At 46.3% G+C, this 15,235-nt stretch overlaps 1 protein-coding gene across 1 annotated transcript; it reads left to right on the top strand.

The window, feature by feature from the left end:
• The first annotated feature begins 3,238 nt into the window (after positions 1-3,238).
• LOC102565466 (protocadherin beta-16) lies at positions 3,239-5,969 on the top strand. The gene has a single exon (XM_019487162.2). It carries the CDS (start codon positions 3,450-3,452, stop codon positions 5,967-5,969), a length of 2,520 nt encoding a protein of 839 aa, XP_019342707.2. The 5' UTR covers positions 3,239-3,449.
• The last annotated feature ends 9,266 nt before the right edge of the window (positions 5,970-15,235 follow it).

Raw genomic sequence — 15,235 nt, 5'->3', positions numbered from 1 at the left:
ATAGGCTAAAGATACAGGTGGACCTAGACAGGCTACCAAGTTGGGCAGATCGGAATCTGATCAAGGTCAGTGTTGAGAAATGTAAAGTGCTCCACCTTCGGATGAGCAACCCCGAACCCACTTACAGGCTTGGTAGCACCAAACTGACTAGCACCACAAATGAAAGAAACCTGGGGTAATAATAGACCACAACATGAATATGAACTGGCAGTGCAATGCTGTAGCCAGTAAGGCAATTAAAACTCTGGCATGCAATCGATGCATCTGCAGCAAAACCAAGGAAGTGATTGCTCAGCATTGGTGAGACCACAACTGGAGTACTGCATCCAGTTCTGGGCACCACACTTTAACAAGGACATGGATAAGCTTGAGAGAGTCCAAAGAAGAGTCACCCATATGATCAGAGTCTTACACAGCAAGCCATACGAGGAAAAGCTGAGGGACCTGGGACTTTTCAGTCTGAAGAAAAGAAGGTTGAGAGGGGACCTGGTAGCAGCTTACCACTACACTACGAGAGTACATCAAGGGCTTGGTGAGCAACTGTTCACTAGGGCACCCGAGGGGTAAACTAGGAGTAATAGCCACAAACTCCTGGAAGACTGATTCAGGCTCAACATTACAAAAAATTTATTCATGGTCAAGGTGTCCAGACTGTGGAATAAGTTCCCTCCAGAGGTAGTGCAATCACCTACCCTGAAGGCTGGAAATCTTTAAGAGGAGACTAGACAGTCACCTTGCTGGGCTCACCTGACCCCCAGTTATCTTTCTTGCTTGATGCAGTGGGCTGGGACAGATGATCTGCCAAGGTCCCTTCCAGCCTTACAATCTATGAATCTATGAATCCATCATCAAAATATGAACTAGGCAGAGAGCAACACCTTTAGGACAAAGCTATCCTTACTTAACGTCTATAGATTTATAGCTATGAAGAACCTAACTTGTCATTGTCCATCCGGTTGATAATGTCTTTGTAGATTTGACATAGGGATATGCAAAGGTATTGTAAAGAATGTAACATTATTTCAAAAAGGGTGGGGAGCAAAGTGGGCAACTAGAGACTTTATATATCAATTTTGGTTTTTGAACCTGCTTGCACTGTTGTGAGTCACAACCAGAAAGGGCATACTGGGGGAAGCTGATGGCACTCTCCTAAGCTTTCCCCATAAAATAAATCTGTGAGTTTCCAAAACCAGTCACAGCTCACAATACATTGGGAAGATTTTCCAAGTCAGGACAATGGTACTCTTCAACCCCCACAGAGCTTCCATTCCCCTTCGGTGGGAAAGGAATCTTCTTCATCAATGTCTACCAAATTCAGCCACTTGTGTCACTGAACTGAGAAGTCACTTACAGTAAACTGTGTAGATTTGCTGTCTCCCTCTTACAGGAAGATGTAAGTATTGTAAAAAGCTGACATTCAAATTATTTATATAAGTGGGTCAAGGCATCACTGAGACAAGCAGATGGTGTATTTCAGAGCTATTTCTTTAAAGATTTCTACAAACTCACACAAACATTTCTGCACACTAAATTCACAGTTCTGAGGATCAATTGACAGATATAACAGCTAGAGTTTTTCTTTAAATGAAAACTGATATTTTGTAGAACAAGATGGTGGTTTGAGGGACAGGCAGCTCTACTTTAATGATGCTTCTCACCCCTTTCTTAGACCTTGTTCATTAGTTTGTGATTTATTTCTAGGATACTGGCTGGCTGACAGCACTTTCTGCCTGTTGCTGAGGTTTGAATCATTGGGGGAAGGGGGTGTCTACATGTGCATTAAGGTGCTTTAGTTAATGCACATTAAATCTAGTACCTCCATTGTGAAGTATTAGGACAAGGTGCATTAGCCTGTCTTAATGCACATTAACTAAAGAACAAGTTTTAGTGATATGTGTAGACACACCCTTGAGTGTTACATTGTTTGTGAAGAAAGAAAAGGACTAAGAAAGAATATGAACCTTTCTTCGGTATAGAGGGGGTGCCTGCCATGTCAATGAATGGCAAATAAGCACAGTCAGTGAGTGCGTCTACATAAGATGCTAACTGCACAGTAGCCTAATTCTACTGTACAGTGGGCTCATCTACACATGCACCAGACTGTGCAGTTGTTACTGTACAGTCATTAATACTTGTGTAACAGGAGCTACTGCACAGTCCCAGCACCCCACAGGCTGTTGCCAATGGTACTGCTCCATGCAACTGTGCAGTAGCATTGGCATCAAGTTTCATGCCTGCTGATGCTGCATCACTACATTGTCATAGCTTGTCACTACCACAATGTAGTGTCTTGTGTAGATGCACCCTGTAGTATACAGTGCAAAACTCATGCTAATACACTACTGCACAGCAGTATTAGGCTACTATGCAGTTAACATCACTAAAAAGCTGTGCACTGCAACTACTGCATAGTAGCACCAGTTACTGTGCAATCATTTAGGACTTGTTTAGACAAGTACCAAACTTAATGTGCAGTAACTGTGGTGCATTAGTGGACATGTAGATGCACCCACTTAGAAATAACAGCATGCCAATGTCCATTATTGGCCTGTAATTACCGAGCATTAAGTTTAGTACCTGTAATAACAGTTATTAACTTAATGTTCTGTTATTGGTGCAACTGCGCATTAGCACAGATGAAGGGTTTTTTTGTGCGCACCCAATGCACATTGGACTAAATCCACCGTTCATTATCGCATTAGCACACCTTTGCCAGCCGGACTAATGCATAGTAGAATTAGTCCAATGCACCTTAAGCATCTGGTGTGGATGCGTCCACAGCCTGTTACATTTGACAAGTTTTACAGATGAAAAGGAAAAACCATAGGTTTTAGCCACAGTGTAAGACAGTCATCCTACCTAATCCAACAAGGGAAATAGTTATGATGAGCACAGAAATTTAGAACTCCTTGTCTTCCCTTAAGACTTACAGAAAGAAACTGTAAAATAAATCCAAATAAATTAAGTTGAAATTAGGAACGCTAACCCTTAAAGGGAGATAAATGTTTTTACTATATCACGTCTAATGGTATGTAAAAGTATCAAACTGTACTGCATTTTATTGTTTCGTGTTAAATATTTTGCTTCAGTGTTTTCTTTTCAGTAAAGTTTGGGAGATATTAAAGAATAGTAACTTAGAAAGCAGTTTTACATAGAAAAGTATCTCAGAGATATTGAATCCAGACGCCTGATGGCGCTGCAGACCGCAAAGGCGAAGAAAGAACTGCAGATCCCAGACGCCATTACAAAGCAGACACCGAATCTCAGCAGACCAGCAGTTCCTAATCGAGCTATCATGCACAGTGACTACGCTGTCCGAAAGGGCATTAGATCAAAGCGGTGGATGTTGAGGAAGCTTTTCTGCACTCATAGATAAGAGGTGCTGTGGCCTTTGTTTTAAACGAGAACAGGAATATATTGAAAGGAGGAAGATTTAGTTAGACGGAAAAATGGCTACTAGAAACACTGAAAAGTGTTTGAAAAGGCGGGTTCTGTCCCTGATCCTTCTGTTCTGTGTGTCGGGTGTGAGAACCGCAACTGTTCGGTATTCTGTGACTGAAGAAACTGAGAGCGGGACCTTCGTGGGAAATATCGCAAAGGATCTGGGACTGACACCTGAGAAACTCTCTGCTCGCCAGGGTAGGATCATTTCTGAAGGGGAAAAGCAGTATTTTCAACTCCAGCTCAGCACCGGGTATTTGTTTATTCAGGAAAAAATAGACCGAGAGGAGCTCTGCGGGCAAATGTATCCCTGCGTGATGCATTTGGAGGTTTTGCTGGACAAGCCACTGCAATCCTACCAAGCCGAGGTAAGCATTAACGATATAAATGATCATTCCCCGGTGTTTTTAAATAAAGAATTGCTCTTAAACATCTCAGAGTCTGCAGTGCCCGGAACACGGTTTTTACTGGAGAGTGCTCTGGATTTAGATGTAGGGAATAACAGTCTCCAGAACTACAGCATTAGAGCTAATGACTATTTCCATATTTACACACGGGACCGCAGTGACGGGAGAAAGTACGCGGAGCTGGTACTCGATAAAACACTCGATCGCGAGCAGCACCCGGAGCTCAGATTGACTGTGGTTGCTGCCGACGGTGGCTTCCCCCAGCGGTCAGGATCGGCACAAATCCACATTACTGTTTTGGATATAAATGACAATATCCCAGTGTTCGTTCGGCCTCGCTATAAAGCCCAAGTTTTGGAAAATAGTATTGAAGATTACTTACTCGCTACAGTCTCGGCAACCGATTTGGACGAGGGAAGCAATGGGGAGATCTCCTACTCTATTATTCAAAACTCAGAGGAAAATCGCCAAACGTTTATGATAAATCCCATCACCGGGGAAATTCGACTCAAACGAGTTCTGGATTTTGAAGAAATGGAAAATTATGAGATAGACGTGCAGGCCACAGACGGCGGGGGTCTTTCTGCTCACTGCAAAGTCCTTGTGAAGGTTCTGGATTTGAATGACAACTCCCCAGAAGTTACAATCACATCGCTCAGTAGCCCCATCCCCGAGGACGCGCCCCCCGAGACGGTGGTGGCCTTATTCAGTGTCAGGGACCGCGACTCCGGGGACAACGGGAGAACATCCTGTTCTATAGAGGACCACGTGCCTTTTACCCTTACACCATTACCAAAAAATTCCTATTTCCTAAAGACAGAAATCTCGCTGGACCGCGAGAGCGTGTCGGAGTACAACATCACGATCGTGGCACGGGACCAGGGCGCCCCCAGCCTGTCCGCCGAGCAGAGGATCAGGGTGAGAGTGTCCGACATCAACGACAACGCGCCCGTGTTCAGCCAGGCGGCCTACACCATGCACGTGCGGGAGAACACGGCGCCCGGCACGGCCATCGGCACAGTGCGCGCCGCCGACGCGGACGCGGAGCACAACGCCCGAGTGACCTACTCGCTCGTGCCCGCCGGCGCCGGCGCCGGGGCCCTGCCCGTGCTCGCCTACGTGGCGGTGAACTCGGCCGACGGCAGCGTGTACGCGCTGCGCTCCCTGGACTACGAGCAGACGAGGCAGCTGGAGGTGGGCGTGAGAGCGACGGACGCCGGGTCCCCGGCGCTCAGCTCCGAGGCCGTGGTGCGCGTCGTGGTGCTGGACGAGAACGACAACGCGCCCTTCGTGCTGCACCCGCTGCAGAACAGCACGGCGGCGTGGAGCGAGCTGGTGCCGCGCTCGGCCGAGCCGGGCTACCTGGTGACCAAGGTGGTGGCGGTGGACGCGGACGCGGGGCAGAACGCCTGGCTGTCCTACCAGCTGCTCCGCGCCACGGAGCCGGGGCTCTTCGCCGTGGCGCTGCACAGCGGCGAAGTCAGGACGAGCCGGCCGCTGACGGAGCGCGACACGGTGAAGCACAGGCTCATTGTGCTCGTCAGGGACAGCGGGGAGTCGCCCCTGTCCTCCTCCGCCACCCTCAACATCCTGCTCGTGGACGGCTTTTCCGACGCCTACCTGCAGTCCGCTGATGCCGCCGCCGCCGCCGCCGAAGGGGCCGACACAGGCGCTTTAACCATGTACCTAACCGTCTCCCTGTGCCTCGTGTCCTTCCTCTTCCTGCTCTCCGTCGTGACATTTGTCCTGGTCAAGGTGTGCCGGAGGAGAGGGGGCGGGGAGCAGTACACCAGTGCTCCCGGCACGTTGTATGGCGACGGCAACTTGCCGAGAGACTGGGTGGATGTGTCGGGGACCGGCACCCTGTCCAGGAGTTACCGGTACGAAGTGTGCTTGAGCACGGGGTCGGGGAGCAGCGACTTCCGGTTTCTGAGGCCCCTCGTGCCCTGCCCTCCGCAGCAGGGGGGCTGCGTCGTGACGGGCTCCGGGAAGGAGCGGGATCTTCTCACCGACTCTCATGCGCCCGCCGACTTGGAAGGCGCCGATCAGGTAAGGGCTGAGTGGGCTCCTCCGCCGTTCATTCTCTATGAAAGGTCCTCATCTGTTTCGACTGGCGAATGATGTTCATACGTTATCCCTTTTCAAAATCTACTTCCCTTTATAGTGAACGTAAAACTGATTTGTGCACAAGGGACTATGTTTCGATCACATTAAACATCTGCAATCGACAGATGTGATATTTACCTAATGGCATTGATTTCTCATTTAAGCAGCGTTATTTTTTAGCGTACTGGTGCATTTGAAGGGAATTATTGGCCCGCTTTGCTAGTAATTATTGGGAACCTTCTAATAGGGTCTGTTTCTTATAGACGATGGGAAAAGTCAGGTTTCCCCATTTTATTTCCGGCGTGATTACAACCTTGAAAGCCTGGAAAGACGACTACTTTGGTTCTCTATATTTCTGGTAGTTATCACTAACCAGTTTATGCAGTTCCAGTCGCAGCGATTTATTAAAGGGAAGCCTAGAAGACAGCAGTACAGAAGGAGAAATCCCATCCGGATATTACTGTCAGAATTGAGGTCCGGAGTTTTCAGTATCCTCCTTGAAAGATTATTTCTATGCTGTCACTTACACGTTGAATACTTGGATTGCATAATTGATCGACTCGGAATACAAACTGCTCTTTACCTACAAAACAGTTTCACCCGTAGCTCAGGCACGTACTAAATGCACTGCAGAGGGAAGAGAACTATAAATTCTATAAAACCGGGTTGTTGTTTCTGTTGCTCATAAGATGATGATGATGATGATTTTTTACATCCAAATAATATTGATCTATGGGTAGAATCGTACACTAACATAATTAAAGATGGTGAGCTGCAAGGTGCGAATTTACTGCAAGGAAAGGGTGAATTGAATTAGGGAGTCAAGTTTAACATTGAACAGGAGACAAGAGTGGGGTTGAGGTTGGTGATTTTCACCTATAACTTTTTGCAGACACTGTAGAGCCTCTGTCTAAAACCAAAGCCTGTCAAACACGCGTTTCACTCGTACGTGTGCTTTTGAAGGAAAGGGGAATCTGTAGGAAGAAATTATGAGCCCTGTTTTTCAGAATGTTTTAGACCCGCGGCTTTTTGGCAGAGGAAAGTATTCCCGGTGCCAGGTCTCTAAGATGGAGGCAAAATCCTGGTGGCGAGAAGAACAACCTCACCTGCAGGGAGATTCTTGCATCTGTGTTAGAAGACCGGGGCGGCAGAGGAGAGAATGGTGCGGCTCAGGCAAGCTCCGCGCCTGGGGCTTCCCGGTGCGGTGCGGGAAGGAGAATCGGAAGTGGTGCAGCTTTAAGTTCCATAGCCATGTTTGTGGGGTGATAGCTCAAGGCCATATTCTTCTGAAAGGAAGTTTTCCTTAGTGTTAAGTGTTTAATGGCTGCGGTCACTCTATGGGTGTATCCCATACTATTCCTTGTTTAAAAGAAGTTTTAAAAGGGAAAAGAGGAGCAGAATGCATTGAATACCTATTTTAAAAAAATAACTAAAGTAAAAATGATATTGGGGATTTCAATGGACCAAAGAATGCTTCTAGAAAAGTGAAACAAATGTTCTCTTACCAATAATTTCAGGATGTCGATGCTGTTGTAGGCTTAGTTAGCATAATAACTTTGTCCGGATTGTTAATACTAGTGTGGAAAATCTAACGGTTCCAGTGGCGTCTGCAACCACCAATCTCTAGTGTAACATAAGCAACCAATTGGAAGTCTTTTCATACTGTTCCCCAAGTCACTAATCACAGTAGTATCTACGCTCGCCCCCATGCCGGCAGCAGCGCCTCTGCATGAACTGTGACCAGCAAGGTCTACTGTGGCTTCCGCTGCCTGGAGCTGTAACAGCTTGTTCGCAGTTTAGTAGTTGATATGGGCTGGAAGGGACCTTACAGATTTTGTGTCCAATCCCCTTGCACTTGGACTAGGAAATGCTTTCGGTTTCTCGCTCTGTGCATCGCAGTTAATTTTCGTCTTAGATTCACACCTTATTGGTAGCTTGGTCTCTGGTCATTACCCTGGTCTAAATATCCATTACGCAAAACGCTGGGTATTAACATAAAGCAATTCCAGCATTTAGGCTATAGCGCTGCTTCCCGCCCGCTAGGGAACATCGCTTCTAGGGACATCTCTGCGTGGATTTACTGTTCTGAGTCCTTCCATGAGCCGATAGGATATGGCATCTCTTTCAGCGATGGCTTCCCATACTGTGCTATCCATATTCCCGCCGCTGATACTGACAGCTAGCTCCGAATTGGCAATAGCTATGGGCAATAGCTTTACCCGAGAGGCCAAAAAGGTGCCTTCCAAGATTTGAAAGCATTAACTTCTTCTAAATGTATGGAGCTGAACCAGAAAGACATGGGAACTCTCCAGTTTTTCTCAAGGGAATGCTCTATCAGCCCGAGGACTTTTACCCTCGGGGGTAGAAAGCAGAACCCTGTTGTGATCATAGAGCAGCGTGATTTCAATAGACACCAAGAGAGGAAATCAAGAGAGGAAATTCCAAACGTGTATTCAGTTTGATACCTCTGTTTATGGTTTGTTTGCTTCTAAATTAAGTACTGTCTTTTGGAAAGAAACATCCGCTCTTGTTCTCTATACTTCTGGTAGCTGTGGCTATTGAGTTTATGCCATTCCACTCGAAATGATTTATAACATGAACACGGAGTGGACAGCGGTACAACGAAGGGAAGATTCCGTCACAGGATAGCTCTCAGAACTTCGTCCAGAATTTGCAATATACTCTTTGTAATTTCGTTTCTACATGTTGGAGACTTGTATTGCACTGTTGATCAGCTCTGTATACAACCGTCTCTTTAGCTACAAAAGCCTCATACACAGTGCAGTGAATGTGTTAGATTTATCGTTTACTGTAGAGGGAAGGGAACTTGAACTTATATGAAATAGGATAGTTCTTATTGTTGCTTTTTCTACAACATTCAAATAATACGGAAGTAGTGGATGTGGACCACCAGATCCCTGAAGTCAGAGTACATATTCCTCACCAGTCCATGAGGCTTCCTCAGAGAACTCGGTGATGATCATATTCGTTGTCAGAGGCCATGATTCCGGAGGCATTGGGAGAAAGGGTTTCTACCTTCCAGGACATACACCTTTTATCCTAAAACCAAAATATGAAATTAGCACACTTTCGTGATCTCGTGTCAATTGCACAGACAGAAAACTTCATCCCATAATTTATCACCTGATGCCGTAGATTTGGTTTCCCACCGCTAAACAGGAGACAATAACCTTGGAAGGGCCCGAGATTAATGATCCCTTTCCAGCTCCTGCAATTTACTTAACATATCCTACATGTATTCATCTGCAGGAAAATTGTAACCATGATGTAATGAAACCCAAACTACTGGTTTAGCATGAGAGTACAAGGCCAAACTGCCATATCTACCCGCATTCATATCTACCCGCATGCTGCCAACTACCCGCTGATCTCATACTGAGTAGGATATATGTGGGGCAGTCCCTTGGACTAGGGGGAGATGAGGGCAGCGTGGATGCCAACCGAAGACATTTTTTGTAAGGACTATCTCAAGCTTTTTACCAAGAACATTTTTTTTACCGACACTTATTCTATGTTTGACATAGTGTAAATGTTACTCTTCTGTCAAGCCCTGCTCTCCTGCTAGGGCTCGGGTAGAAGACCTGCATTCAGGGATTAAATATCAACCATAGTAAGAAAAGTAAAAAAAATATATATATATATATATATTTTTAAAAAGGTTGCTTTTCAGCAATAAGTTGGCAGTGAGAAGTAATTATGTGTTGGTAACCCAGCTCGACTGCAGTGATGGTTTTACACTGTGTTGCCCCCTGCACATCCCATACCTTGATGCTCCCACGTGTACCCAGTGCCATGCTGCTCCCCCCGCCCTCCCACATTCTTACCCCTAACAGACTTGCTCCCCTCTATCACAACACCCACCCCAAAGAACCCTACCCTGAGACCCAGTACTATAACAGGCAGTCTGGGATGCAAAAGCAAACGCTCATGGCTGAGAACACTTCCTGCTGCACCCCCACTGGTACACGAGGACACCCTGCTTTTCTCTCTGTCCCAGCTGCAGCTGCTTAGCTGTTTACCGATAGCCATTTTTAGCCTAATATATTTACTGGAAGTTAGTAAATTTACTGACAGTTGGTAATCTTGAAGAGGGTGTTCCAGGTCTTCCTAGAGCAGCAGGGCATGGGTCCCCACACTCTGCTTCCCAGCAGCCATGCCAATTAGGGTAATACCCAAAACTGATAATATACCATTTGCATTACACCTCTGCAGAACAGCATATCAGCCTTTAACTACCCAATGCTCTGCTTGGCCCAACCAAGCTACTGGGTGTCCAAGGTCGTAGTGGTGGATCGGGACATGGGGCAGAATGCTTGGCTGTCCTACCAGCTACTCAAGGCCACAGACCCAGGTCTCTTCACCATGAGACTCGAGATAAACTAAGTCAGGATCACAAGGCCAATAATAAATCAGGCACGATAAAGCAAAGCCGTTTTGTGCTTCTTAGAAACATCAGAGACTAACCATATTCTTCCTCAACTTTTCGATATACTTCCTGTGCACTGGGTGTTGGTTTGTTAATGTTCGGTTTCTTTATTTCAGGAAGCAAAGGAAAAATAGGATAGTACATGAACTGTGTCAGTAGATGTATCCTTATCTCTAACAATTGTTTTTATTAACTGATTTCAATCATTGATTGTAAGGACTGAAGGGAATTGAACTTTCTAGTTAGTAACAGAAGGATCACAACAGACTGGAAAGCTGAGCAGAATCCAACAGGATGGAGTTGAATGCTGAGAAACTCAAGGTGCTGCACTTCGAGAAGTATAATAAAAAATACAAATGAAAAATAGGTGAGACTTGGCTGGATGGCAGCACAATAGAAACGGATCTGGGAATGCTGGTAGGTCACATTCTCAATGTGGATCTTCAGTGTGCTGCAACTGCACAAAACACAAATATAGTTTTGGGATGCATCAATAGAAGAATTAGGTGCAACACACGGCAAAAGTTAGTGCCTCTGTACTCAGCCCAGGTGAGATGTCATCTGAAGTATTGTGCGTAGTTTTGGGCTGCATGTTTCAAAAAGAATGTGGAGAAGCTAGAGAGGGTCCAGAAGCAGGCAACAAAGATGACAAAGGACTTTGAAAGCAAGTCATACGAGGAGAGGCTTAAGGACCTAGGCATGTTCAGTTTGTGGAAAGGGCATTTTAGAAGGGATATGACAGCTGTCTTCAAGTACTTGAAAGGTGGCATGTAAAGGAGCTGGGCCTCAGTGCTACAAGAGGGAGCGTGTCTGAGCCGCCTGCAGCCGGAGATAACATCCCCACCCAGTCAAGACAGATGCGGCTGTGCTTGGGCCACATGGACCATCTGGAAGCCTGCACAGTAGGCGCAGCCATAACAAGCAGCCCAAACTGGGGTAGTGCCCCCAGCTGCCGGCAGCTGGAAACCTGGCCGCCCGGGCAACATGGAAGGGGCCACCCCACAGAAGCGGGGAGTTCAAGGCAGGCAGGATGCCTGCGGCAAGTGGAGCCTTCTATGTAAGGAGCATGCGTCCACTGCTAGAGACATGTGGATTGTGTGATCCCTGGACAGGCTTTCCCTCGCCCGGCCAAAGCCCTGTTGCCCAGCCCACACCCAGACCCGGGCTAGTGGCCTTCCAGAACCACAATACAGAAGTGGATGGCAGAGACCACAAATGACAAGTGCAACCTTTTTCATTTATTGTTACTTTTGATTTGTGTTAACAGTCAGTTACGGACTCTTATGGAAAACCTTGTAATCCTGGAGCAAGTCTCAGGCCAGCTGCCCTGGGAGCCCAGGGTCCTGACTGTGGATCCTTCCTCAACCCTCCACAGTTGGAGTACCAGGAGAAGTAGCACTGCTGATTCAACAAGCCAAGCAACTTCCCTCAAGGGTTGCACTACCTGGGTGGCTCTCACTACCATAAAAAGAGGGAGAAAACGTTTTCTCTTTTGCTGCAAAGACTGGGATACTATCCAGTAGCTTAAAGTTGCAACAAAATAGATATAGGATGGATATCACAAAAAAACTTCTCTGTTAGAACAATGAGGGAATGGAATAGACTGCCTATGGAAGTTGTGGAATCTCCATTACTGGTGATGTTCAAGAGGCTGGACAGCTACTGCTTGGGGATTGTCTAGGTGTAGCCATGCGGATGCCCTACTATGAATATTTCCTATGCTTCTGGGCTCCGCTGATTCCTACATGGGGCTGGGAGGGAATCCAACCTCTGCCACATATAGACAAAGCCTCCACTTTTCTGCACATGCGTCAGGGCTTTTAAGACTTCCTCAGAGGCACTGGACGTTTACTTCCACGAAGGCTGGGGATTTTTATAGGGGAGTGCCACTGCTCCTACAGAGACATAATGCGGGAGATTGCTGCATAGAGGACCTTGCCTTTCCACTCAGTATCAAACCAATTTCCAAACTGGAGGTCAGGGGGGAATTTTACCACATGGTCAGTTTGGTATTAACCGTGTGGACGGGACGGGTGGGGTGCCTTCCTCTGTAGCCTGGGGCATGGCCATGTACCTGGGATCTCTTGAGCCTGTATTCATAATATTTCAAAGAAGCAGGACATTGGCTGCTGCGGTCACCTTGCTTTATGTGTGGCAAGTGAGGGTGCTCTGTCTTGTGTTGTGTCAAGCTTGGCGGTAGTTTTGCAAGAAAGATAGAAAATGGAAATTTGTAGAATGGTTTGGATTGGGATGATCCTTCCTCAGGGAGGTGGTTAGATTAGGTCTGTGTTTCTCAACCCATGGCTCTCGACCTAAAAGTGAGTTGCAAGATTATTTCGAAGGGTTGTGAGCTGCAGCAGGGCAGAGGGCCGGCAGGAAGATGCCTGTCCCTTCCAGGGGGGAAGGGGCTGGGGAAGAGCTGCATGGCCGGGCTGGCAGCACCAGCGCTGATGCCCGTGCTCGCAGGGGTGGGGTGGCCAGAAGACGTTGCTTTGAGCCAGGGCTGCTGCAGCCACTGCACTCTGGCCCAAGTGGGACGGGGACAGCTGGAGGCCTCTCCAGCAAGGCTGGGGGCGGGGCGGGGGGGGGGCGGGGAGCAGGGGGTTGCAGGTCAGGAGTGAGAGACATCAGCAGGGCCAAGTGGGTGCGGGTCGGGACAGGCCATGGATTTTTTGCAAATCGGTCCCGGTAGGAAAAAGGTTGGGAACCATTGTTTTCCTCTTATTTCTAAGCGAGGTACACTGGATTTGGACCTGATCAGTGGAATGTTTTCTGTATTCATGTGTCTTTAATGGAAGGAGAAAAAACAAGAGAGAAGAACGAATATAGGTTCAGAAGTTATTTCCCAGCAAACACGTGAGAGCTTGTAAGGTACAATAGTGGAGAAGATTATTAAGGAATATGGCTACACTGCTGGAGACTTTGATAAACTACTTCTCTTCAAAAACGATGTCACAAGTGCAGGAAGTATAAAAAACAGTAAAGAAAATAATATGAAAAGACAAGAAAGGAATGACATCTAGAAAAGAAGAATTGTTTTCCATCAGGCAGTACAGGTTCGGGATCCATATTGAGGAAACCGACTGAAACATGCGTCTGACGTAGAATAAAGAGGGTTTTGGGGGGTGTGAAGTGTGCATTAAATCCTCCTGTGGAAATTAAACAGCATTGCGGTTTCAGAAAATCACTAATTCACCGCGGGTCATAGCCAAAAAGGGAAGATCGCAGGTACCATACCCAGCGACCTGGTTGCTTGGGCACAGTTCTGCCCCACAGGCTTGGTCCAAGAATGAGAGAATCCCATGAATCTTGACGAGCAGAGCTGAAGGCGGGAGCCTGACATTTCAAGCAGCGTTCCTGAAAGTTAGCGGTCTACACCTTATCCTGCGAGATTCAAACGCACCGTGAACTGTGGGGTCTTCCTCCTCGACTGGAATTAATGTAGCCGTCCTTAATCAGACCTGTTTCTCAGCAATGCTTTCGGCTCTCCCGCGTGCTCCGGCCCATGCTCCTCCACTTCTACCAGTTTGAGAGGCAGCGGGGACAGAGCAGTTTACTGTGTCGGAGTTTCTCCTCCTCTCCTATCGGAACACTAATTTCTCTGTGTAGCCCTGCCCTTTGCTCCTGAAAGCTTGTAAACAAATGAAACATGCCAAGGTTGAGTTTCAAGAGAGATGGAGTAGATTCTGGAGCCTTAATATCACCTTTTACTGCTGTGTTGGGATGAATTTGCGTGCTCCACTTTGAGATGTAAGCAGACAATGAACGCAGGCTTTGAAACTCCTCGGGAAACTGTAACCTTTGCGAAGGCGTCCCTCTTGGTGTAGTAAGGATTAAGCTGTCATTTTAGCCGATATCTAAAATCAGGCCGGATGATGTAAAACAAGTATTTGGATCTTGGTTAAATAATTAGTTTCCCCAAGTGTGGAGTAATGGGTAACACAATAAAAGAAGATGCATCTCAAATGTATGAGAGTGATATATAATATACAAAAACTACTTTTAAACAGGAAGATAAAGGAGGGTAACGGTGACCTCAGGGGGAAAAGCGGAAAATTACTGCAGGAAATGGTCGTCTACTATATCCCCCGCTTGCTTGTAACTTAACCTATACCTAGTCTCTCATGTATACAAATCAACCAAGAAAAACAACCACAACAAAAAGATCGGATATTCTGTTTCTCCTCCAAAATGGCATGATACAGTCAGGGATATCAAAGAGCATAAAAGCAGCCACTTTTTCCAAATAATTGTCTCCAGTCTATTAACCATAATTTATGTATTAAATGTTGAAAAGTTTCATCTTGAAAACACCTCTTCTCCAATAATAGCAGAAAACAAAATGACGAAAGGTAGACAAAAGAAATGGCTATAAGCTTTCTATACTTGTTATAAGCTCTAACATAGTTGCACAGGAGGAACAGTCAGCTAAAGCTTTCTTAAAGAGAACTTTATTATCCAAAGTCTATTTTAAGAATCCAATCTTTTATATCTCCCGGCATCAGACGCTGTTTCTACGGGGAGCTTGAATAATAGTAATGGAACTGTTAGATGTAAAGTTACTCCTAAAATGCATTAAAATTCTAGTCTAAGTTTAATTCTTACACTTTTCTCACTCACAATTCACATTTGTCCTCACTTATTCATGATATAACAGGGAAATAGCAATAACCCTGTCGTTTGCATCTACTTATTATAATGTCAAATATAACAAAGTAGGTTCAAACATGCATAGTTTTGTTTGGGATAAAACAGAACAGCGATGAGAATAAAGTTCTGTCGCTTGGTGGCGCTGTTGACTAATACGAGGAAAGCGTGACAAGCACTAGCTGAA

Source organism: Alligator mississippiensis, chromosome 9, assembly GCF_030867095.1.
Source record: "Alligator mississippiensis isolate rAllMis1 chromosome 9, rAllMis1, whole genome shotgun sequence".
Lineage (NCBI taxonomy): Eukaryota > Metazoa > Chordata > Crocodylia > Alligatoridae > Alligator > Alligator mississippiensis.
This window is presented reverse-complemented; position numbering and strand designations above follow the sequence as displayed.

What these genes read in the sequence shown, in the direction of transcription:
- LOC102565466 (XM_019487162.2), top strand. Translation starts at nt 3,450, where the DNA reads ATGGCTACTAGAAACACTGAAAAGTGTTTGAAAAGGCGGGTTCTGTCC.